At 38.3% G+C, this 26,855-nt stretch overlaps 1 protein-coding gene across 2 annotated transcripts; it reads left to right on the top strand.

Annotated features, from left to right (window-relative positions):
- The first annotated feature begins 1,941 nt into the window (after positions 1 to 1,941).
- Positions 1,942 to 25,769, top strand: fes (FES proto-oncogene, tyrosine kinase). Of its 2 annotated transcripts, none has more exons than XM_065294222.2 (20): positions 1,942 to 2,130; positions 2,789 to 2,846; positions 2,932 to 3,176; positions 3,721 to 3,894; positions 4,264 to 4,360; positions 5,949 to 6,132; positions 9,500 to 9,637; positions 10,071 to 10,190; positions 11,819 to 11,941; positions 14,429 to 14,621; positions 16,642 to 16,725; positions 16,828 to 17,037; positions 17,523 to 17,645; positions 20,200 to 20,253; positions 20,405 to 20,523; positions 20,603 to 20,697; positions 20,777 to 20,900; positions 24,057 to 24,214; positions 24,432 to 24,563; positions 24,687 to 25,769. In XM_065294222.2, the coding sequence occupies exons 3-20, from the start codon at positions 2,952 to 2,954 to the stop codon at positions 24,818 to 24,820; spliced, it is 2,487 nt and encodes an 828-aa protein (XP_065150294.1). In that variant the 5' UTR covers positions 1,942 to 2,130; positions 2,789 to 2,846; positions 2,932 to 2,951; the 3' UTR covers positions 24,821 to 25,769. The 2 variants fall into 2 exon arrangements, with proteins under 2 accessions (XP_065150294.1, XP_065150293.1); XM_065294221.2 differs by having other exon boundaries at positions 16,801 to 17,037.
- Positions 25,770 to 26,855: the final 1,086 nt, after the last annotated feature.

Below are 26,855 nucleotides of genomic sequence, written 5' to 3'. Positions count from 1 at the left end.
TGAGCCCTGGACTGTGTCAGGTTTTAATTCTCTTAACTTATTAAAGGGCAGTTTCCCAGACAGGGTTAAGAGTGCATCTTGAGACAAAACAATGGCACTGATAGATTGATATGTGCACGCTTGGACTTGTATGGGAAGCTGCCCCATAAGACTTTATAAGACCTGGGAAAATGGCTGTGATCTGTTTAAAGCAGTGGTTCTCAAATTTTTCTGTGTGCGGCCATCCTTGTATACGGTGCATACATTTCTTACATTTTCTAAACATGAAATTTTAAAACATTCAATTATTCGATATAGTGCTGTTGGTTAGTAGCCTTGTTTTTCTGAGGTTCACACAGAATTTATGATAAATTAATGCATTTATACTGTAAATGCCTGGCACCATCTCAGGGCCCACAGTTTGAGAACCACGTACTGGTCACTTTCCTGTTATTGAGTGAAAACATTGAGGTATTGTTGTCTTAAAACGTAACTTACAGAAAATGAAACTTGCGAATGCAGAATTTCCAGCAGTGCAAGTTTTGCAACAAGCGAACTTCCAGTGGACATTACATAGTTTGTCAAAGGTTACGTCAGCGTGAATTTAATTATGTAATTCTCGGCCATGTGTGTGTGCCCATAGTAAACATACCAGCAGAACCCACCGATTATCTACTATATGTAATACCATTGGAAAAAATCTGCTGCTTTGTCCATTTATATTCTATCTTTATATTTTTTTTTTCTTAAAGAATCCTAGAACTGCCAAAATGGTAGAGTTTCCAAAAGCCAAGAAAACATAGTGCAGACAACATAAACTTGGTATTTATTTGTCTAAATTGTTTGACAAACTACAGCATAAAAAAGCTCACAGGAAATAAATCATAAGTTAATACGTTTTATCAGTTATTATTAATATTTGATAGATCTCTTGTTTTTATTCACACCGGTTCTACATTGACAGCACTGTGGCTAGAAGGGATACAGCTTCGGCCAAAAACTCGTGAAATCTCGTCGGATGAGCGCTGTTTTCATCCCAACCCAAACATTTTGTCGTAGCTGTATCCCATCTAGCCAGCCCAGAACCGGGGAGTAAACTTTACACCTGAACTTTCGATTGATTAACCTAAGAATCTGCATACCCTGATCATGTTCTGAGGAAATTCCAGAAAGCTGGTTTATACCCGGTTATAGTAACCGACGTGAACCGACATAATCAGTGTAATCAAATTTTCGGCTAATCAATAGTATGTTCGGGGTTTTGCTGATGGCAAGTTAACCACGCCTTTTGGAACACACCCCTGATAAAAGTTAACTTAGTTTAATCAATCTCCTACTGGCAACTTAGAGTTAATGTGCGCACACGGGTAATAAAGACATTTTCGATTTCAAACATATCTGGGTATGTCACACAACCAGCTTTCTTGAACCCCCCAAAAAAGCTTTCTTGAACCCCAACTTATGAACATAACCATAAACCCGACATCTCGCGAGATTTGGCCGTAGCTGTATCCCCTCAAGCCAGAACCCAGCTTTGCGCATGCGTTTTGTGTATTTATTTTAAGCATTTAATCTTAAAAGCTGAGCACGTTTTCATATATTTTTGCAGTTGAATTATTAAAATTAAATAATTTTCATAAAATATATAGGCCTTTCCACGTTATCTAAGCGTAAATGTCAAAATGTTTTTGTTTTAATAATTTGTAACATTCTGCGTGTGTCATTTTATTTATGGTAAACATAGCCTACTGGCTAAATATTACAGGTAACTATTAAGCCTACATATAAATGTTGCTGTTATATCTGAAAATACCGTAAATCAAAATATTTAATGTAAAGTGAGTTTATTTAGAAACGCGTAGGTGTGTAATGGTAATTTATTGCACGCGTCTGTCTCCTCCCTCCTCTCTCTCTCTCTCTCTCTGTGTCTCTGTGTGTGCGTGTGTGTGTGCGCGCGTGTGTGCGCGTGTGTTTGTGTTTCTGTGTATTGTAGCCTGTTTGTATTTGTCTTCCTGCTTTCATCTGCTGTCGGTCAGCAAATGAGTCCGGCTTTTTGTCGCTTCACTGTACTATACTCTGTATTTTACCTCATTATAATGGATAATAACAGCTGAGAGGAGACGTTTCACTGCGTCTGACAAATATACTGAGGTGAGAATTTACATTTTTTTTTCTCGAATTAATATATGAGCTTTTCCGTGTTATGTCGTATGTAAAGCGGTTTAATCTGTTAACAAAATGAACAATGACGAAATATAAATAACAACATAACGTTGGTTGATTGATTGACACAACGTTAGCTGGACTCTCAGTGACGTCACATTGTCCTATGCAGCAAATTATAAAGAAATCAGAAATAAAGTGAACTCGTTAAGTTTGCTTTCTTCAGTTGTTCAATTTTAGTTTACTAACAAGAGAAATTAATTTACTTTTTATTGTCGATGTGTTTTTGTATACTGCTCTATATAAAGTTCACAGGTCTTCAAATGGCACGTCAATCATTAACTTTTTGATATTTCTGCATATTTCCGTATGACTCTGCTTTACAGTAAAGCTGTTTGCTATCAATAGCCTTTCAAGTTTTAAGTGTCGTTAAATATAGGAAGTGGTTGATATGTACAACATCCCTTTTTGTCCAGAATTGCCCCAATAGAAGTGAAAGTATCAGAATTTCCATGTCTTATTACATGTAGACTTTTTACCACATGCACGTGAAAGCTTTAACTGTCTGTATATAAACTGCAGTGCAACTTATGCAAAGTGTATAATGAAAATCTATAATGTGGGTCGCCTTCTTCCTTTTTTTTAGATCTTGGTTTGTGGTGCTTCTCGCAAGCCTGACCATAACGTTTATATACACGCCATAGGTAATACAAACCACTGGATATTATTTATATTTGAACCTTAATTGTGGTGCATTAATAAAAAAGAAGTCATTTTAACCTCTGCCAGGTTGTTCGTGTGCTGAAGGTATGGGGTTTGCGGAGGATTTGTGGTGTCCTCAGGGTCACTCGGCCCTGATGAAACTGCAGGACTCTGAGCTGCGACTGATGGAGGTCATGAAGAAGTGGATGACGCAGAGGGCGAAAAGCGATCGCGAGTTCTCCATGCAGCTGCATCAGATGTTGGCCACGGTGGAGAAGCTGGACGGCTCTCAGCCTGGCGGAGGTCTGGACTACATCAGCCAGTTTAACAAAGTAGGAACTGTTTTGTTGTCATGCTGTTATCAAGTTAGATCAGAGATGCTTGAAGATCATTTTCCAATGAAAATTCATTGGCAGCGTGAATGAACCAAAATCAAACAATCCCGGACGTATTTTCTGTGTATTTTCCGTGTATCTGAATCAAGAAATGTCAAAGTTCTATCATAAAAGTCTTCTGTGCAACTGATTGGTTCTCATAAAGCTGGCAGTGCAAGCCAATCAACCTTCTCTTCCTATTTCTATATGACCTATTTATTTCCCTCCAATTCTGGTTCATGTCAATGCAGCATGTCATGGGATTATTCCTAGCCCCCTCCTCCCCAGCACCACCTGCCTAGATCTGCAACGGAGGTTTATTTCCTTGCAACATTCTTTATTTCTAATTATGTGTACATTTATGCAAAATCCTTCACTTATGCCAGAGCAACAGCGTGAGCAGAAACAAAGCTTATGTACATTCCACGCTACATTAAAATGCTTAAAGACCTTAATTCACCTCAGTATTTTAGTGCTTGAAGAAATTGTGTCTTTCTCATAGTCGTGGAACGTGTTGGTCAATCAAACGGAGAGCCTCAGTCGTATCCTGCGAAAACATTCGGAGGAGTTGATGGTGGGTCCGCTCAGCAAACTAACCCTCCTCATTCGGGACAAACAGCAGCTGAGGAAGACGTACGGAGAACAGTGGAACCTTCTCAACCAGGACCTCTGCAGGGTCAGCATCACACTCACAGATATGTTTCATGTGATCTAGAGAGAAAACGTTTGTGCAGTTTTGCGCACATCAGCAACCCTCTTGTTTAGTTTGTATGTGGCTGAAACTGTAAGGTGTTTGTGGCATGTGCTCGTTTGACTGCCGTTTGCTGAGGCAAGCACCACTGTTACTTTGAAATAATAAGGGTGGTTTTCCTAAGAATAACAATATTATAACATATGTGTGTTATTGGTTTACTGCTGTACCAAGTTTTTTCTTAGCCATGACTTCAGCAACAAATAAAGAGACATATCGCTAGATATTCTTGCATGGCGTCAAAGTTGCCTGGATTTTGATTTATTGTTTTTGTGCCCTGTTGTGGAAGGTTAGGTCACCCAAACTGAGTTGGACCGACTGAAGTCCAGTTACAGACAGCTTGTACGAGATGCTGCCCAGGCTAAAAGAAAGTACCAGGAAGCAAGCAAAGGTAATGTACTGTACCATTATAGTCCGTTTAGGGAAGTCACGTCACTTGACGACCATGTTTGTTTATTTCAGTCATGCAAGACTAAAGTCCTGTTTCCTTAAAGAGTGAAAGACAGATATCTCTAAAATCCTGTGCTGAAATCAAATTAAACAAGATATTTATGACCAATTATAAAACCTGATATTATCTGTACTTAACTTTTGTTTCTTATGCTCAAATTGCGCTAAAAACAACTTTTTCGAGGTCGTTTCAGCTATTGCACATGCGCACAGGTTGTCAAGCGTCTCACAGGACTCTGTATAGAGCCCCTCCCCCAGATAATCATCTGTCTTTATCGATTGATGATTAGTTGTTTTAACCGGAAGGCGGGACTTCTGTCACTAGAGTGGCCATATTGAGCATTGCATTGCCCCTTATTCATCTTGTAATATTTAATATCTTTGCTGTACTTCCCTTATTTTTAGTTCTCATTTGGCTAAAGTAATTTCACGTGATTGCTAACAATGTCATTGAGTTCAGGAAGTTACATTGATTGAAGTTCATTATTAATCGTCTGGTATTATACCAAATTATGACTCCCTGCCAGGTTATGACTCCTCCTGTTGAGGCTTATTCTTAACCTAACCAGGAAAATGGGAATAATAGTCATTTTTGGCACTACACCAGGATGCAAATAAGTGGTTATGCAACGATCTGTATCAGAGCTTTACTTAAAGATACTTTGATACCCATATTGCAAAAATGTTAAATACATTTTGTAGAAGGTAATGTTTATAAAATATATTTTTGAATTTAAAAATACATTTAGTTTTAATCTTCACATGTAAAATATATTTTTTATGTATTTCAGGGGCACGTGTGAAACAAGTCAATTTTATTTGTATATTTTTGCAGTTAAAAATATCTTTATTTTTTAAATATATTTCAGAATATATAAAAAATGGCCAATAAATTTATTGCGAAAAACACATTTTTGTAAAAAGTTTTGTATATTTTTAAATATTTAAAGTTATATTTGAATATAGTTGTAATGTTTTTATTGAATATCGACGCTGTCTTATTTATTTTACGAAGATGCTTCAAAGCTAGCCACTTCTGAAAATCACTGGTTTTGCACATCACTAACTTATACACACATACAGCACAGCAGGTGGGATTGTTTAACGTTGAAACACTGATGTTGAGATACTACAGTATCTGTAAACAAGAATTTTGTTTACGTGGCCAGTAAGAAAAACCTGTTTTAAGTCTCTTTTATGTTTTTAGATCTGTTTCTAGATTTAGAAGTGACTCTAGGAAATGAAGCTGTCCTTCAGATTAAAAAAGAAACAGGCAGTGTTTCAGTGAAAAACAGGCAGACACGTACACATGAAATATATTTAGAAATTACTGAAAATAAATAAGACAAAAACAAAGATTCAACTGTGTGTGAATGACTTTCTTTTCATCCAAATAAATGTGTCTGCTGAGAAAAACCTGTGATGGCACTTTCTATATTATTGTGGCAGGTTTGCTAAATTTCTTGACAACCCCATTCACAATGATTCATGTCTTTCACCTTTGTGTTTGTTTACGACCTTTTGCACAGACAAAGAACGTGACAAAGCAAAGGAACGTTACATAAAAGCTACTCTGAAGTTACACGAACACCACAATGAATATGTGCTGTCGGTGAAGGCCGCTCAGGTGCATCATCAGCTCCACTACGGGAAAAGTCAGCCAGCCCTACTGGGAGCACTGCAGACGCTACAGGAAGAAATGGTGCTCATTCTGTGAGTAACACACTACACAAAACCTTTCTATATATAGGCCTACACAGCAAGCAATACAAAGGAAAGAAGCATTTTTTAATTCCCCAACAAACATTTCATTGAAAGGTTGCTATAAGAACAATGCCTTGGTCACCTTTTCATTGTCTGCACTCTTAAAGTCCCCATGAAATCAAAACTGACGATTCTTATTTTTTTTATTATATATAAATCATCCTTGTAAGTCATTGTTATTTTATTCATGTGCCTCATAAACTTTAATCAAAATCTAAAAATGTACTACACATTCTCTGATGACTTTAGCTAGACGGCTTGGGCGGAGACACACAACAAACTAGAAACACACTACAATGAACTGACCTTAAAGTGCACCTATTTAATTGCTAAGTAAACAACGTTGTTTTGTGTATTTGGTATAATACAATGTGTTCGCATGGTTAATAAAAAACACATTATTTTCCTCATACCATACATTTTTCTAGCTCCAGATATCCTGCCTTCCTCAAACGCTTTAAATTGTACAAAACTTTTCGATCTGAAAAGCGATTTGTCCCTGATTGGCCAGCTTATCTGTACGTTGTAATTGGTCTGAATACCTCTGACGTCAGCCGGAATTGTGACGCTCCTTATAATGTTTGAAAGATCCGCACACAATGCAATGCTACAACAGGAGTTAACTTACAGGCTGTGAGTCAAAGCGGGAGGAATTATGATAATGACCGTACGTGTCCAGGTCAACCGGCTCAGGAAGAATGTTGCCTAAAATCCGTGTGTTTTTTGTAGTCCCAGAAAAGAAATTTACCTTGGAAACGATAACTTGTGTCATCGGTTACCTTGACGTTCGTAAACATGTACTAATACACACTTACACAACAAAGGAAATGTAAAAGCATGAATCGGACCATAGTTACTCTTTAACAAAGAGTTCACAACAGGACCACTAGACTTGACTGACAAAGATAAACTAGACACAGGTACTTTACTAAATGAACGAGCACAAGACAGGAAATCCAAGGGAAACAAAAAAGTTCATGGGGATGGTCCAAACAGGGTGGGACTAGGCGGGAAAGGAGTCTTAGGTAAAGGGGGTGCAGGCGAGGCAATGGCTAGGAAAATGGAAAGGCTTGGGGTCTTGGAGGCAGGATTGGGTGAAGACACATGTGGGACAGCATTAGGGGGAAAAACTGTGGCAGGGCAGAGGCAGGAGTGACAGGGGGAACAAAATGGAACAAGTTAGGGTTCCAAGGTACAAAGGGTGCAGGCTGGTTGGTTGGGGCAAACCAGGGCTGGCAGGGTAGGAAAGAGAGTCTAGGGAAGACATGGAGACTGAGGCTGAGACACAAATGGTGAGGCAAGACAGGGCATGCTGCAGCGGAGGCGAGGTAGGGACCAAGACAGGGCGTGCTGCAGCTGGCAGCGGAGGCGAGGCAGGGACCAAGACAGGGGGCACTGCAGCTGCCTGTGGTGCAGAGACAGGGTGTGCTGCAGCTGGCTGTGGAGCCGAGGAAGTCCCCGGGAAATATTCAGTTTGGGAAGCCAATGCTCCCTTCTTCCTCTTCTTTCTACCGGGCTGATGTGCCTAGAACAGGTCGGGAGGCAGGGGAGATATGGTGGTCGTTGCAGGCGAGGAGGATGCATCAGTGGCAGACTCCCACTCGGGGACCGAGGTGGTGAGATCAAGATCCTCCTAGGTCAGTGGTTCTCAACTCCAGTCCTCGGGCCCTCCCCTCCCAGAATGTTTTAGATATCACCTGATATGAAACACCTGATTCCACTCATCAGACTCCTTCCAGAATGTTTGAAACGTTTCCTTAATTAACACACTAACAAGCAGATGAACCTAATCAGGTGTTTATATGGAGACATCTAAAATGTTCTGGGAGGGGGGGCCCGAGGAGTGGAGTTGAGAACCATTGTCCTAGGTCACTACCGCCATGACAGGGCCCTCCAGCATGGGTGGAAGTGGGGCAGTATGGGCAGCTCCAGTTGGTCTCAGCATCCTCTGCTCATTGGACTTTAGAGGCTCATCGAGGCAGCAGTTAAAAATTGTTTTTAGCTCCACCTCAACAAAGCCAGAGCCCCTCGTTGCTTTCAGGAAATCGAAGACCAGCGGAGACTGAATAAGACATGGGCATGGTGCGGCCCAGGGGCTTACAGGGATGTGTAAATTGTGGCCTGCAGGGTTCTGTCTTGGTTCGTACGTTGTGTCAGGATTCTTAGTGGAGAGAGAAAGAACCCAAATGCAGGCTTAATCGAACACAACAGACTTTTACTTAAACTGAAACATAAAACCCACGAGGGGGTAAACAGACATTAAACTAGAAACACACAACAAGGAACTGACTGAGAATAAAACAAAACAATAACCTTAACGAAGAGTTCACAACAGGATCACTAGACTTGACTGACAAAGATGAACTAGACACAGGTATTTTACAATACAAACAAACACAAGATAGAAAACACAAGGAGAATCAAGAGGGGAACAGGTGACATGAATGAAACAACAACAAGGTGATGAACGAGGAGACAAGGGGGAGGGATCAGACGACGAGACAAGGAAGCACACAGCCAAAACAAAGGCCATGTGCTACCACACAAAACATGGGACTGTCATGATCCTGCCTCAAGACTAAGAGTGATCGCTGTCTTCCCTCGTCTTTAGGAAACCAAAACATTTGTTATTTTCGATGAGGTATTTGTTCCAGTTTAGCTACTAGCCATACCATTAAACAAACAGAGATTGGAAGTTAAGAAACAGAGTTCCATTTCTGAATGAAGGGCCTACTTTTCTATATCCAATCAATTTACAGAGGAAAACACAAGCCACTCCTGCTATTTTCCAAGTATGATATTCCATTTCACTTGCAAATACTGTATGTAAGTCACGGAAGGAATGTCAATCACCACTTCCTGTTTACGGGGACCTAAAGGTGCTACATGATGCTGTTAAATTACCATTTTTGGTTTTACCTTTATGTTGCACAAAATATCCTTTGTTGCAAAAAAGTTTCTTTAGATTATAAAAAGGTATGAAATAAATTATTCTTTTAAGAACCTTGGACGGAATGGTTCTTTGGGAAACCAAAAATGGTTCTTCTATGACATCACTCTGAGGAACATTTTTAGTAACTTTATTTAAAAAAAAATGTGTAGAACTGCTACAAAAAGGTGCAATCAAATTTGTTACAAAATGTTGTACTAACATATATGCAGTGTATGTACGTTCTTTTATTAACTCACTAGAGGAAGTGACTTTTTTAGGCCTTCTGCTTTTCCTGATAGCAATTCAGCTTGCGCTAGTTTCCCACACGTACAGTAAATAACACATACAGTTAATTAAAGAGGCGTGGCATGTTTTCTTTTTTAGGAAAGAGATCCTGCAGGAGTATTTTGATCTGTCTAGTCTTGTGCACGATGAGGTGGTGAGCGTTCATACTGAAATGGCCGATGCCCTAAAGGCCATCCAACCTAACAAAGAATATGACAACTTCATTCAGCAGAACAGGTACATGAGTCTGCTCTTGTCTCTACAGTTTCCCTTTGACACAATAGGATCCCTGATCAAAGAGAGAAGTTATAATGCTTTTTGGGCCTCTGTGTGGCATTTGGGAAACTTATTGTCTTAAAGACAAAACAAAATGGGACTCGGGTCTTTGTGTGTAATCCTTTACATCACAATCAATTTATCATACAAGAGAACAATACTTTTATAGTATTACTGAAATGCAATAGTACCAAAATCTCCAAAAGCTTTACAAATGCAGAAATTATGTAATCAAAGCCATGTGGGCGGGGCAACATAATTTCCAATAACAACACAGCCCACTCAGTTAAATCTTGATGCATAAAATCCCTCATTTTATTTAGTTTCATCTTGAAATATATCAGGTTTGGAAGTTAAATCTTTGAATGCAGTTTTGTGTCTCGTTTGTGTTCAGATCGAGAGGAGAGATTCCTGCTTGCATGGAGTTTGACAGCAGTTTGCTGGAGGACGCTGAAGGTCTGAAAGCAGAAGATCTGCAGCTTAATGAGGTCACGTTAGAGGGAATCCAGCATCGGTCAGTCTCTTCCGCTTTCTGCTAAATAAAAGACAGAAGCGAAATCAAAACCATGAAATCAAAATAAAGGCTTTTCGGTTTTAGTATGAATCTGTTAGCATACTGTATTAACTAGTGTGCTCGAAAACATTCGCATTCAGAAGATACAAGTATTCAAAGTATCTCACTTCTACCAATGAGGATCAACGATTTCTATGACATCATTTTGCACTCAAGCTGTCAAGTAGACTAAAGCCTTATTTTTTTTTTGCATACACCACTGTGTTTTTTGCATTCACAGCCTGATGCATTCATGTGCACTGATGTTCGACACATGCATTGCGACAATTTGCAAAACCCCCAAAATTTACCGGTGGACCTTTACATACGCATAAAAATGGACCATACATCACCTTAAATAGTATTGCCTATTTTTAAAAGGGGAGGAGTCATTTAATATGCCCGGCAAATGGCGCACTTCATGTGGACTGCAGTCTCGTGAACATATAATGGTGATGTGTGCGCGTGTCCGTAAAGTCCACAATACCATTTGGTTTCCCATTGGTCATTTTAGGTTTAAAAATGGTGCTCGTGGGCCGTCTTTGCAGTCGATTTGTGCCACTTCTGCGAGTTTCGCAGCAGACTTTATCCCGTCATCAAAGAGGCGTTACATCACCAGAACTTGTAGAAAGATTGTAGTGTTTTGGTTGCCATTTGGGACAGGACCTGTGTTAACGCATTGAGCAAAGCTGTGGTCTCATTTATAGAACTGTGCATAGGATCCTTACTAAAAGTCTGCGTATGCACAAAAGCCAAAAATGGCATACGCCAAAAAATATTACGACTTACAAAGCAAAGCAATGATCCCTTTATAAGTCACAGATCACCTGCAAGTGTGCGTACATGAATCATCCTCAGATCCAACCCTGCAAGCCCATTTTCCCATCAAGTTTTTTTTTAAGATTACAACCTTTGCAACTGGCGTACGCAAGTTTCGTGCCCTGTTTTGTGCACACACGCACTTTATAAATGAGACCCCTGGGCATTTCAACGCACTTAAGTGGGTTTTGAAGAATTCCTAATTATCTAAAAATACAATTGTAGTAAGCAAAGTACACCAGTCAGAACCTCAATAAGTATACAAAGGGCGAGTGTTCATTGACTTCACTGCGAAAGCTTCTCTAGTTTGAAAGGGGAAGTGAATTTAGGGGTGTAAAGCAAATGCCTTAATCTGTACTGTGGTTGTCTTTTCTATTGAGATCTGGGCAGTATGACAGGAAATGGAGGTGAAAAAATAAATGTGAGAGGGAGTCGTAAACTGAAATAACTAAATACACACTTTATGTTGTACATGCATGTACTATAGTGGAAACTGAAGTGTGATGACTTTTATTACAAAGACGATTAAAGTTTATAGTCTAAGAATCTTTAGAGCAACAGAAAGTGTATGTGTATGTAAAATGTTCCTTATGAAACTATACAGCTGACAAAGGGTGATTTAGGAAGCTGTATGAATAATTTCTCATTGTGTGTGTGTGTGTGTGTGTGTGTGTGTGTGTGTGTGTGTGTGTGTGTGTGTGTGTGTGTGTGTGTGTGTGTGTGTGTGTGTGTGTGTGTGTGTGTGTGTGTGTGTGTGTGTGTTCTCACAGTCTCACCGCTGTTGAGGAAGAACTCATGAATCTGGCAAGAACTTTGGGTTCTCAGCAGGCTACTGTTAATCAGCTGGAGCTGGAGCTGGAGGATGAGGACAGGTCGACAAACATAGGCCAGAGGTGCTCAATTAAACCTGTTTTATAACACAGTAGACGTTATCTTTTCTTTGAAATCTAAAGACTAGAGTCTCACAATCTAATGATGAGATTTGGAGCATCAACATTTGATTTCACATTTATTTCAATCTTTGACATGACCTTACTTAGTCAGTATTAAAGGGGCGGTGAATTTGTCGATTTTATTGTTTTATACTGTTGTCTGATGTCTACTTATGATGTTCGCTTGGTTTTTACATTCAAAAACATCAAAAACAATAAGTAATAGGCTATTTTGTAACATGGATTAGTGGCTGTCTGGAGAAATGGTTCGTTTGAAGGGGCGGGCCGCATTGAAGATCTGGACGTAAACACCCACTGCTATGATTGGACAGCTTCATTCCCCGTCATTACATGTGGGGAAATGTTTTAAAAACATTAATGTGTAAAAATAGCAGCCGAACACATATATGTTTGAGCCACAAAAGATTCTGGGTGATAAAGATGATACACATAAATGACAATACTTATAGTAAAGTAGAAACAAAACTTTAAACTCGACGTGACTAAAATACCGTATACAACACAGTAAGCGCGCATCAGAATCTAAATTGCGGCTGGTAAGTCCTTCTTTATCACTAACTTTGCAAATTTCTACCGTTAAATTACAATCGTATTGTTAAGTGTTGCACCTTTATTAATCGTTTAATGTTTTTAGTAAATCAAAACAGTCAAACATACATGTTTAGACACAGATGTTACAACAGGACATATCAAGCGATCTCTTCTAACAAAGGAAAAGTGGAACGCAGTAAATTAAATAAAGTAAAATGTTTTACTTACTGTGTGTACTGTTGTGTCATTTTTGTCAGATCCAATATTAGTGGTGCTTTTAATCACAGTCTCTCTGCAAATCCAGCATTGACTTCTTTACAAATGAATCCATGGTACACAAAGTAAACAAACACTCCCTGAAACTTCTTCAAAAACAAACTTTATCCACGCATTCCTAATGTTATGTTCTGAGCCTCCGTTATCCAGCGTCCGTCTTCTTCCCATAGACTGTTCTTCCACAACCGAAAACTCTGTTTCCATGGTTACTCTATCATAGCAGATCACCGCTGAAAATAAAAGTCTCTCAGAAAAAATTTATTTAAAAGTCATTTTGGTTACATTTGGCAATCTTTAAGGACATGTTTACTGATTGTTGAGACACACGTGTGTCACGCGAAGCTGTGGGCGGGGCTACAAAAGTGGTTGTTGTATTTGAGTTTGGGGAGGTGCTTCAATTCTACTCTGATGTCATATTTTTCTGAATTCCTCACTCGGCAATTATACTGGCTTGGTGCCAAAAACTGTTATATTTCAGTAGCACGGACGTTTTCAGTTTTGAAACTTGCAGGATGTTCATTTAAGTATGATGACCTCTTATATAACAAATTATCAAGTTGAAATTGAGTATTTGATTCACCCACCTTTAAAGGGGACATTTCACAAGACTTTTTTTAAGATGTAAAACAAATCTTTGGTGTCCCCAGAGTTTTAGCTCAAAATATCATATAGATAATGTATTATAACATGTTAAAATTGCAACTTTGTAGGTGCAAACAAAATGTGTCATTTTTGGGTGTGTCCTTTAAAATGTAAAAGAGGGGATCTCTGCACTAAATAGCAGTGCCGTGGTTGGATATTGCAGATTAAGGAGTGGTATGATTATAATAAGATCCCCTTCTAAAATCACAAGGCGAGCCACATTTCAATGAGCTTTTTTTACATGCTTGCAGAGAATGGTTTACCAAAACTAAGTTACTGGTTGATCTTTTTCACATTTTCTAAGTTGATAGAAGCACTGGGGACCCAATTCTAGCACTTAAACATGGAAAAAGTCCCCTTTAAAGATATCAAGATTATGTTTCCACAGAATGTTCTTTACATTATATTGGATAATTTTTATGGGGATCTTTTAGTATTTGTACATATAAGGGGGTGGAACAGGGTTTCCGATGGGGGGCACTCCACCCTTGCCCTCCCATTTTGCACCGGGCCTGTTGATTACTGTAGCTCTTTAAATTCACTTATCGCTCCATTTAAACCTGTGACCCTTAGGTTACCAACACCAACCCTTAACCACTCCACAGCACCACCAAAGACAACTATTATATAAGATAAATGTTTTCAGTTTGACATTTGGATGAGAAATTAAAGACATTTTGTTTATTTTGCAGATGACAAAACAATAATGTTAGTTTTCCTTTGCAACTAACTGTACATCATTTCTTATCTAACTTGTTATGGGGTAAATAATCATTTTGTGGCTCTACAGTAGAGGTGTCAGTCAAACCCTGGACAGAGTTCTGATTCTGCTCTTGAGTACCCTTGAGGATCCTGAGGGTCCAGATTAACTGGTTTAATTGTGTTCATTTAAGGTTAAAGATAAACTCTTGAGGCACATTTGACACCCCTCTTCCACAATGACATTTGATCTAAATTTCTCTCTCTGTGGTTATTTAGGGCATACCAGTTCAGTAAGCGTAATGCTCTGGAGGACAGCAGACAGCAGGTGGTTCTGTCCATGGTGGCTCGGGCTCGACTGGAGGCTCAGCGGAGGCTTCTGTCTGATAAACTTCAGTCTCTGGGCAGTAACGAAGTGCCATCTCTGGACCTGGACGATGATCGGATATCGATTACCTCCAACAGTGCAGCGGTGAGACCAATCACATCTTATTTTACAGAGTGTGTTTCATACTCGTGATCAATAGTTTCTAATAGTCTAGGGTTTCCACCCTCAGGCATTCCCGATACTGAATGAGGACATCTGAGAAGTTTGCACACAACTAGTTTATTTTAGACACATACATACACAATTTGTTGCACTTTGTGTGCATCTTTACACACAAAATTCTCAAATCCTGCAAAGAATTCCATAATTTAATCATATTTATATATATAACATCTTGTCTAACAGAGTATAATTTTACTCATACTTTCTATAACTTTCTATACATTTTTCTTTTTATATTCTGTTTTTGTTCAGTTACTAGCCCAAAACTAGCTCATTTATTAGCCTAAACACCAAAACTTAAAACATGCCACCGGATGTACGCACATAGTCGAACGAACAGCTTTGCGAAGAATTATAAAGACGTGTACACAGACGTTCGACACATGCGCATTGCAACAAAAAGCAATGCATCTCCTGTGCTACATACTAGATTCTCCTGTAGGCACATTTGCAACCCAAAAATTGCAGCAGACCCTCACGTATGCATATATTTTTTTATCCTACTACAGCCCCTTAATCGGCAATATCCAACCACAGCCTTGCTATTTCTGTAAATCTTGGGGCCCTAAGCAGGATAATTTTGGGGCCCTGCCATGCAGTGAATAATGGAGTTTTGCCACCCATGGCCATAGCCAGGGTTTGACAATAAGTGATGTTCAGGGGTGTTAACAAATGCTATCCCTGGAGAAAAAAGTGCACTAAAATAAAATAAAAATAAAATAAACTTAAAGGTGTAGCGGAGGATTTTCTCGAATTTTAGAAAATAACTGCCTTCTCCACTTTTTAAAAAAATGCAATTGCGCAACACTCCTGATTGACAACTAGGATGACCAATAGTCTGGATGATCCACCCGGAAAAAGAAAATCCTCCGCAATACCTTTAACTAAAGTACACTTTTACGCACTTGTACTATTTTGCGCACTTATCTTTGTGTTAATGTTGTGTTATCTGATTTTTAATGTTGAAAGCATTTATTACATAAATAATCATGATGATTATTGCGTTTGTTTTACCGAATGTAGTATCATGTCAGCAATAACCTGCCCACACTGAATGATAGGCAAATTCCTCACTGTTCAGGTGCTGGTCACCCCATGTTGCCAGATATTAATACGAAAACAATCAAAATAGGCCATAAAGAAAAAAAATAGGTTCAGACTTTCAGAATAAATCAGAGACATCGCTTACGCTAACCAGCACATTCTCACTTTATACATTCTCCAAAGTGTCACATTAATTGCTAAAACTTTAAACATTACCTCTAAAGAGGATTTTTCACAATGGGATTTGGCAACCCTGCGAATGCTGCACCCGCAGTCGCCAGCATCACACAGCTAATTGTCAGTCACCGTCATTTTACGCAAAACTATACAGTAAACTGTCCAAACTTAATTTCATACGCGGATGCAAATATGAATAGTTTAAACTTACGAATTAGTCATTCAGAGAACTTAACATTTTATTTCTGTATATGAATAAAGTGCAGTGACGTTGGCAAATACCATCTGTAGTTAGGGGGCCCCCTAGTGATGGCGGGGCCCTAAGCAGCCACATAGTTTGCTTATAGGAGAGCCGGCTCTGATTGACAGCACAATTAAGTTTCAATTTCGACAAACCACCATTATGGTGATCAGTGTTGTCATCAGCTTATTTGCATTTTAAAGGACACACCCAAAAAAAATTTTGCTCACACCTACAAAGTGGCAATTTTAAAAATGCTTTAATAAATTATCTTTGGGGTATTTTGAGCTAAAACTTCACATACGCTCTCTGGGGACACCAAAGATTTATTTTACATCTTAAAGAAAGTGTCACCCATTTAACACCTTAATAACAGTCTTGCCACTGTTAATGTACTTTTATTATTATTTGCTGACTGTAAATTACCCTGTACATGTATTCAAGATTATTCTCAAATTTCCTCTTTGCATCTGTTTCCAGCTTGAACGTGACAAAGATTACAAACTGCCCAGCATCGACATGATCATCGGTCAAATCGGCAACATTTTCAAGTCCAAGTACACGGTCAGTGACGTTCGGTTTACTGAACGTTTCGTTCTTGTCCATCGTCATCATGCTCATCTGTGCGTCTTTCTGTAGAGTAGCGTTTTTTATACATCTCAACAGGTTCCTCCGGCCGTGACGCCCGTGCCAGAGGTGGAGAAACCCTTGACCCAGCAGGGTTGGTATCACGGTGCCATCCCTCGCCTGGAGGTGCAGGAACTGCTGAAGAATGATGGCGACTTTCTGGTTCGAGAGAGTCAGGGCAAACAGGAATATGTGCTGTCTGTGCACTGGGGCGGTCAATGTCGCCATTTCCTCATTCAGAGTACAGACGTGAGTGTGTAACATTGCAGGCGTCAGAATAACCACAGAAACGTTTGTGTGTGTGTTGTTGTTATAGCTGTTTTTAAATGGATTTATTAGTGATTGCAACTACGTAGCAAGAATTATCATTGGCCATTGTACAGACTTGCACAACAAAACTATAAGAAGTGTTTTTTCTGCTGGAATACAAGTACAGTTTTTTTCTGTATTGTGGAAGTCGTGGTCTACAGTAATGGTTAGTGAGTTATGCCTTTCAGACAGCAGAGACTCCAGGCCGGATCCACAGTCTGACCCGGAGTCGTCTGCTGTCTGTAACCCAAGAGTTGCCGGTTCCTGTCTCATGACTGGCAGGTTGTGACAGAGATGCTCTTGCGCGAGACACCAGTCCTTCATTGCATCCCGGGCGCTGCTGTGATAGATGCCTTCTGCCCCGTGTGTGTGTGTGTGTGTGTGTGGATAACTTTCATTTCATTTTCACTTGTGTGTGCATTCAGGGTTTGTATCGTCTTGATGGTGAAGGTTTCGGCACCGTACCGCTGTTGATGAATCATCTCCTCAGCTGCCGAAATCCTGTCACAAAGAGGTCAGACATTGTGCTGAAGAAACCCATTCTCAAGGTACTTCACAACCCCCATAGACCTTCTTGTGTGTGAGTAGACGTCACAGTTACGTCACTGCAAGCTGCGCGCGCAATGTGGTTGCAGAAAAACAGTGGAAATTAATTACACACGAGTGAAACGAGCAAGATATCTCACTAGAAAATGTCTTGTTGTGCTTTTGAGTGTCAGAATAGGAATGCCAAAAAAGATTACCTTTATTTTTATAGTATACCATCGACGAAGACACCATTTGAAGATAAACGTAGGTGTTTATGGTTGCAATAAGCTTTTAAACGGACAGACTGGAGTGATAAAATCATCTGAAAATCTTTTAACTCTTTCACCGCCAGCGTTTTTAAAAAAAGTTGCCAGCCAGCGCCAGTGTTTTTCATGATTTTCACCAAAGTTTAATGCCTTCCAGAAAATGTTCTTCTTTAAATAAATAAACATACAATATACCAAATGAAAGAACAGACCCTCTGCTTTCAAACAAAAAAAACCGTTTCATCCTACCTTTAGTGGTTCTTTTGCAATCAGCTTTTGAATATGGGTAGGTTTTTGCAAAAACACCACATTTTGAGCAAAAAGCAGAGATAATTCCATTTTTATGACGGATTTTTCATAGAGATCCCATTCAGAGCGATCTTTAAAACAGACACGGACATGCAGCAGCTTGCCATAGGGCAATACTTCCGGTTTTAAAAAGTTGCGGAAGGGCGCCACCTGGTGGATAATAGCGGTATTGCGGAAAGACGGAAAATCTCGTCATTGGCGGGGAAGCGTTTTCTCTTAATTGACGAGATATCTCGTCAATGGCGGGGAAAGAGTTAAAAATCAGAATAGAAAATATTTAGAGAAGATGTCCGGTGTTCTGTCAAAGTCTGTTCCCTCTATGTTTTCATCATGTTACGTTTATAATTTATTTAGAAAGATTAAAGATTTCAATGGGTTATACTGAAAAAGCAATAATATCACCATTTATTAACTCTTTTACCGCCAGCGTTTTTAAAAAAAGTTGCCAGCCAGCGCCAGCGTTTTTCATGATTTTCATCAAAGTTTAATGCCTTCCAGAAAATGTTCTTCTTTAAATATATAAACATACAATATAAAACAAAAAACCGTTTCATCCTACCTTTAGTGGTTCTTTTGCAATCAGCTTTTGAATATGGGTAGGTTTTTGCAAAAACACCATATTTTGAGCAAAAAGCAGAGATAATTCCATTTTTGTGACGGACTTTTCATAGAGATCCGATTCCGAGCGATCTTTAAAACAGACACGGACATGCAGCAGCTTGCCATAGGGCAATACTTCCGGTTTTAAAAAGTTGCGGAAGGGCGCCACCTGGTGGATAATAGCGGTATTGCGGAAAGACGGAAAATCTCGTCATTGGCGGGGAAGCGTTTTCTCTTAATTGACGAGATATCTCGTCAATGGCGGGGAAAGAGTTAAAGGAACACGCCCACATTTTGGGAATTTAGCTTATTCAATAGTTAAATAAGTCCATACATACCTTTTTCATCTCCATGCGTGCTGTAACTCTGTCTGATTCAGCCCCCTCCCTAGATTAGCTTAGCACTAAGACTGGAAATGAATGGCTCCAGCTAGCATAATGCTCCCAATAAGTGACAAAAAAACGCCAACATTTTCTTGAACACGAATAGTGATTTGCACAACTCTGAGCGAACTCTCTGCTCATCACCAGGGGGCTTCTCGGGTGCTGCGAGCGAATCACTCCGCCCAAGTAGCAGTGTTTCACCTTCTGAGGGTATAGTTCCCAGTAAAAGATGGCCGTGTCTCATATGTCCTTGTTATTTGTACACGGTGTGACCATACAAACCATAACACATAAATAGGAAAATGTGTGCATTATTTTGTCACTTATTGGGAGCAGTATGCTAGCTGGAGCCATTTACTTCCAATCTTTGTGCTAAGCTAAGCTAGCGGGGGCTGCACGGAGATGAGAAAGGTATGTATGGACTTATCTAACTCTGGGGGATACGGTGAATAAGCTAAATTCCCAAAATGTGGGCGTGTTCCTTTAAAGATTTCATAATTTTTCCGTTTTCTATTATTTCTTTTTCAATCACATAAACGTCGCACACTTGTGTATGATAGGTGTGTACAAGAGCAGAAATATCAACAAATGAAAAAAGAGAGGTCCCGCACACTATCCACTTGCAAAAACAAAAGGGTGTATTGCTTTACTGCAACGTTTCGATCTCTCGATCTTCTTCAGGCATCAGATCCTCCTAAAAGTTACACAGTGCCCCTTTAAATCATTAGAGGAAATATTGAGCCAATATTAGGTGTAATGAGTTTTCAGCACTTTTTATTTGCTGTTAATAAACCAGATATGTCTTTCTGAATATGTTTGTTTTGCTAAACAAAAACTGATGCACAGTTGTAAAGATTAAGTTTGTGTTCCTGTAAGGATTGCCTTATCAGCACAAATATCATGGCTTCTATCACAATGGAGAACAGATACTGATAAACTCTACTTTAAATGCACTGTAAGTCACTTTAAATAAAAGTGTCTGCCAAATGTAATGTAGTTTATTTGGTCTGTTTTAGGATAAGTGGGTTTTGGAACATGATGAAGTTATCCTGGGACAGAGCATTGGTCGGGTAAGGCCACAGTTCATTGGTATCTACTGTCTTTTATCTTTTTCATATATAACAAGAATGCATTCAGATGATTGATTTCTGAGGATTGCCAAATGCCAAATTTAATATAAAAGAAGGATTTTAGTGATTTGTTTTGCCTGTATATCATTAGGGGAACTTTGGTGAGGTTTTCAGCGGACGCCTGCGTTCAGACAACACACTGGTCGCTGTGAAAGCCTGTCGAGAAAATTTACCATTAGAGCTAAAGAATAAATTCCTGATGGAGGCCAGGTCTGTACACAAATATAACCTCATACACACACAAATGTTTGTCTTATTTTAGTTAAGTGTGTTATCATTTCTCTCCCAGGATCCTCAAACAGTATGAACATCCAAACATAGTGAAGCTCATAGGCGTCTGTACACAGAAACAGCCGATATATATCATCATGGAGTTGGTTCAAGGTACGAGCCATTATTTGGAAGTTACTTTTCCCGTTGAAACCATTAAGTTAAATATCTCCATGAATTATTGCCCTGGCAGGAGGAGACTTCCTGTCATTTCTCCGTACAGAGGGACAAAACCTAAAGACCGGTATGTTGATCAAGATGGCGGAGAACGTGGCGGCTGGCATGGCCTATCTGGAGGCCAAAAAGTGCATTCACAGGTGAGATATAAACAATATGTACATGATTTTGGTTGTATTTGTTTACAATTATTTAATGCATTAACTAACATAAAGTAACAATGATCAATACTTTTACTACAGTAATACATTTATTAGTAAATGCACCATATACTTACATGAATAACTGTATTGACATTAACAAGAAATGCTGAACAACTACATTATTCTTTGTTTGTTCATGTTCATGAATGCATCTAATAATGTTTACTATTACAACCTTACTGTAAATTGTTACCATGATCCTAAAAAAGCCGTTCTGCTGTGGATCTATAAAGTATTTGCAGACCTCATAAAAAGCTTGCAGATGGTTTTTATTGAATGTAATAAGGAAGCTTCTGGTATTTCTTTATTATAGTGAAGTCTTTTGGTAAATAGGAGCAGTGATTTTTAGTTATTCCCAGTTGGAAGATTTTTGGATAATGAGTTGAGCGGAAATGAAATACTTTTTAATGTGAAAGGCACTCCTTTCATCGTGACTTGTTGTGAGGATTGAGTTTTTAAAGCTGCATTATGTCATTTTTCTCTATCTTAAAGAGACAGTTCACCCTAAAAATGTTTAAAAAGCACATTTATGTTTTTAAACCCCATTTAGTTTTTCCATTTTCTGTGGAAAACAAAAAGAGATATTAAACAGAAGTAGGGCTGGGTGTCGATTCAGATGTTCCAGATCGATTCAATTTCGATTCACAAGCTATCAAATCGATTCTCGATTCAATTTTCGATTCCGGTTCTCGGGCCGGTTTTTATTCTCGATTCTACTCAATGAATATAGATTAAATACAAATACTATATGAATAAAAATAACAGTGAACAGAAGTTTACAAGTGGGTAATTAATAGAAAGAAATTAAAGGCCACAACACTATCGTCGTCGGCTTGCTTGTGGAATCTAAAATGCTTTCATACCTCTGACTTTTTATGTGAAGGTGGCATCAACGTCTATGAAGCACCTGAAACCGCCATTTTAAGCACTGAATGAATGAATGAATGACACGCTCGCCTTTCGCTCCTTGGTAACACTGCGCAAGGCAAAAAACAGGGTGACATCGAGTGAAGAAGACTAGTTATTTGATTAACGTTAATCTTACGTTCAATGTTTGCAGAAAAAAATATGGAATAAAAATCGATTCTGCTCTTTGAGAATAAAATATTTCTCTAAAAATCAGGAATCTAAGGGTGCAAAGTATTGAGAAAATTGCCTTTTGTCCAAATTAAGTCCTTAAGAACACATATTACAAATGATAAATACATTTTGGATTACGGCAAGAAATCTATAAAATATATTCTTGGTATATGATCTAATGATTTTTGGCCAATAAATGATCATTTTGACCCAATATATTGTTGGCTATTGCTACAAATATACCCACCTATGACACTCTAAAAAATATTGGGTTGATTTTAACCCAGGGCTGGGTAACTATTGGACAGAACACATTTCTGGGTTAAAATCACCCAAATAATGGGTTGTTTTAACCCAACTGCTCGGTTGTTTCAACATGGTTGATTAACAATAACCGAGCAGTTTACCCATTATTTGGTTCATTTTAGCCCTGGGTTAAAAACAGTATATATTATTTAAAGACGGTGTGCATGATCTCTAAAAGCCAATGTTGAAATCACCTAAACCAACACGCCCCTACCCCTATAGAATCTGGGCCTTCCCAGGCAACGATGTCGGTTAGAAGACACGCCCCTTACTGCTTTTTGCCTAAAAGTGTGTTTTGGTATTCGGCCCAACTCACTTTGCCAAAGTGTTTTTTTTAATCATGCACCCTGCCTTTAATTACATATCTCTTAAGAAAAATGAACCATGTTGTTTGCATTAAAAGTTTTTTTTTTTTTTTGACGTTTTGATTACCATTGGCAAAATTATGTTTTTACTACAGCCACCATGTTTGAAACTTTTTTTTTTTTTTGAAAACAAAACCATGACTATATTTTGTGATAACCATGGTTTTAACTGTAGTAAAACCATGGTTAATTTCTATCGTGCTTTTTCTTTAGCTCACAAATTTGCATTAAACACGTATTAGTAAAGGTTAGTAGGTTTATGAAATATATTAAATACTGCAAAGGGTATTATTGCAAAAAAAATCAACATTATCTTTTCTGGAAATGTGCAATTGGATAAATTTTTTCACAGTACAGTATATTCACGATACTAACCTTTAATTGGTTGTAACTGGTCTATCCCCCCATAAGACTATAGCTGGGTTTCCATTGAGACATGAAGAAAATCTTTTTAAAATTCGCAAAAAAAGAAAAACAAACAAATGTGAATTAAGTGCGTTTCCATTATGTTGATTCGACTGAATGATGGTGGTATTGGTAAACAACAATAAATAAAACAAGGCATGATTAGAAAATGGAGCTAGGACTGCATTGAGCTGCGATTGTGCAAGTTATAAATTTGCAAGGACATTACAAACACCTCAAGCCCCATATATGGTAAAGACAACGTCAGCTTTTTTATTCGCCATATCACAATTTATTCGGCAAATGCATTTTCATCTCCAATTATTTGCATTTACTCTTTTTCGCAAAAATCACCTCAAATCACTATTTTTATGGGAAATTTGGTGTTTACATCACTTGTTTCTTATGCGATACTTCAAAATGGAAACTCAGCTTATGAGACGTTTAGTCAATTAGCATGATAGATGACAGGTATCCTAATAAACCACACTGGTGGATGATTACAGCTGGAAACGTTCCACGGGAATATATGGGAATTAACAGGAATTAATGGGAATTTGGAAAAATTGCAGTTAAAAATGTAAATGAAAAAATTTGCAGCATCATTTTTAAAACAACAAGATTAATGCAATTCCAGTTGAATTTTTTTACACTGCACATTTCTTAGTCACATGCACACTGCTTACTGAAGAGCCATTGAGGCCACGCCCCCTGCATGTACTTGCATAACATGCACAGATCATTTCTTGAATCATGCACACAAAATAATGTCAAAAAGTACATGAAGAATTTGCAAAAATACAGTAAAATGAAATAAAATGTAATTTAGCATTGCTGACAGGTTTTTTTTTTTTTTGCTTAGCATTTCTGTTCTTCTGTGTTACTATTACATTAATTTCAGAGAAATTAATTCAGAGAAGTCTCTCTCTCAATGTAGAGATCTGGCTGCTCGTAACTGTCTGGTAGGGGAGGAGAGTGTGGTGAAGATCAGTGATTTCGGGATGTCCCGTCAGGAGCAGGACGGGGTGTATTCTTCTGCAGGAGGAATGAAGCAGGTCCCAGTCAGATGGACCGCACCAGAAGCTCTTAATTACGGTACGATGCATTTATAAAACAGAAGTCAGCACAGATATGTGTCATACTGTATCAGATTCTCGTTTTTTACATTTTAAATCATATGGATAGACAGACATATTCATCGTTGCATTTCCTGCAGTTGGATAAATCGTCATGCATGTATCTAAGGTTTGGTTTGCATCATGTCATGGTTGTTGGTTTTGTGTCTCAATGCTTCCCTCTGGTGGTTGATCAGGTCGGTACACCACCGAGAGTGACGTGTGGAGTTTCGGAGTGTTGCTATGGGAGACGTTCTCCAGAGGAGTCACTCCTTATACTATACCACACGTCATGACTAACCAACAGACCAGAGAAGAGATTGATAAAGGTGAGACCGCACATGCCACACACGTGCTGTTCATCCTAGGATTATATCATTGTTGTTTAAAAGCATGTTGTGTAATGCCCAACACCTTCATCTTACTTATTCATGTTTGTTTTGGATTGTCAGGATATCGCATGCCACCACCCACTAACTGTCCAGATGAGATCTACGCACTGATGGGTCAGTGTTGGCAATATGACCCAAGAAATCGACCTTCGTTTAAAAAACTAAGGAAAGATTTATACGCTTTATGCCAGTGACACTCATACACGCGACCAAAGCAAAATAATAATAGTAAATTATTTCAAAATGTTAATGGAATATTTGTAGTTTTTATATTAAAGGGGCTTTTTCCATGTTTAAGTGGTATAATCACATAAAAATGAAATGAAAAAGAGCAACCCAATAACTTAGTTTTGGTAAACCATTCTCTGCAACATGTGAAAAATAGCTCATTGAAATTTGGCTCCCCTTGTGATGTCAGAAGGGGATAACACCGCCCCTTACTCTGCATTATCCAACCACCGCATGGCCATTTAGGGCAGAGCTCATTTGCACCTACAAAACGGCAATTTCAACATGTTATAATAAATGATAAAACACCAAAGATTAATTTTACATCTTAAAAACGTCTTGTGAATTGTACCCTTTAAAGCTGCTATCCATAACTTTTGCCTCTCTATCGCCATCTCAGTTTGAAACATAAAATTGCAGGTTAATTCAGATACTTATCTTTAAAGGGACACTTCACTTTTTTAAATAGGCTCATTTTCCAGCTCCCCTAGGGTTAAATATTTGATTCTTACTGTTTTGGAATCCATTCAGCTGATCTTTGGGTCTGGTGCTAGCACTTTTAGCATAGCTTAGCACAATTCATTGAATCTGATTAGACCATTAGCATCGCGCCTAAAAAAAAACTAACCAAATATATTTGATATTTTTTTCTATTTAAAATGTTATTCTTCTGTAGTTACACTGTGTACTAAAACTGAAAATTAAAAGTTGTAATTTTCTAGGCAGATATGGCTAGAAACTATACTCTCATTCTGGCATAATAATGAAGGACTTTGCTGCCGTAACATTGCTATAGGGGACTATAACCTTGCTGCCGTAACCTTGCTATAGGGGACTATTTTCGGCAGCTGCGTAAAATCATTGTGCCTCCTTCAGCCATGTTACGGTGCTAATGGTCTAATCAGATTCAATGGATTGTGCTAAGCTATGCTAAAAGTGCTAGCGCCAGACCTGGAGATCAGCTGAATGGATTCCAAAAAGTTAAGAAACAAATGTTTAACTCTAAAAGTGGAGTGTCCCTTTAACAACTGACATTTACCAAAAAATCATACCCGACAGTTCAACTTATTTCTCCATATAAGATTACAGTTGTGAAAAGTGGTAATGTAAGGAGTCACTTTTGAACACTGATTCATGTTACATTAACTGATGTTTGTTTATTTTTTAAAAAGTTTTTTGGATTACAGCCTTAATTGAAATTTTCTTGTACATATTTGAAGCTGGGTACAGTATTGTCTTCCTCTAAGTGTTTATTTAATTAATGTTTTAATAACGAATACATTCCTTATCTTTACTATATGGAAATATTGTAAATAAAATCTAATTTAAAATAATTTATTTTTCGAGATATTTCATGAATTTCTACAGGAATTCGTCATGTGAACTGACATTCTCGATTTGAGAGAGTTTTATAATTAAAAGAACATTTATATTTAATTTTATATTATTATATTTTACAGTATTTGTACAGTGCAGTGTACTTGCCCCCCCCCCAAATAAATGCTGAATAATATAAAGTAACTACATGTAGTCAGTTAGGGTTAGGTTCAGAACTGGTATAGTAATTACAGTAAGAACAGTACATTCTGTAATATGAAAAAGTGTGGAACAGGCCTGTAAATAAAGTCTTACCAATATAGTTTTAATCCTGGACAGGTGACATATTTTAGAGGATCTTTAAAATTACACATTGTGGTTAATTTTGTCATTTATACATACATTTATTTTATGATTATTATTCAGATGTGTCATTCAGTCAAACTGCCTTGATCCATGAAGTTCATCTGTGCTTTGAAGAAAATTTATTTTTTTACCTTTTACATATTAAATGGCTGTAATTCCTAAATCCTTTTGCCAATTTGGCTGTGAATACCCACTAAATAAAGCTGAGAGTATATAATATTCATTATATAACTGTAACTGGAATCAATGTTGGCAAACAGCTAAAATAACACAAAATGTGCCTCTGTTTAAATATTTATGGACCTAGCTGTATTACAG

This window comes from Paramisgurnus dabryanus, chromosome 2 (assembly GCF_030506205.2).
Source record: "Paramisgurnus dabryanus chromosome 2, PD_genome_1.1, whole genome shotgun sequence".
In the NCBI taxonomy this organism is placed as follows: Eukaryota; Metazoa; Chordata; class Actinopteri; order Cypriniformes; family Cobitidae; genus Paramisgurnus; species Paramisgurnus dabryanus.
Note: the sequence above shows the minus strand (reverse complement) of the source record. Positions and strands in the feature narration are given on the sequence as shown.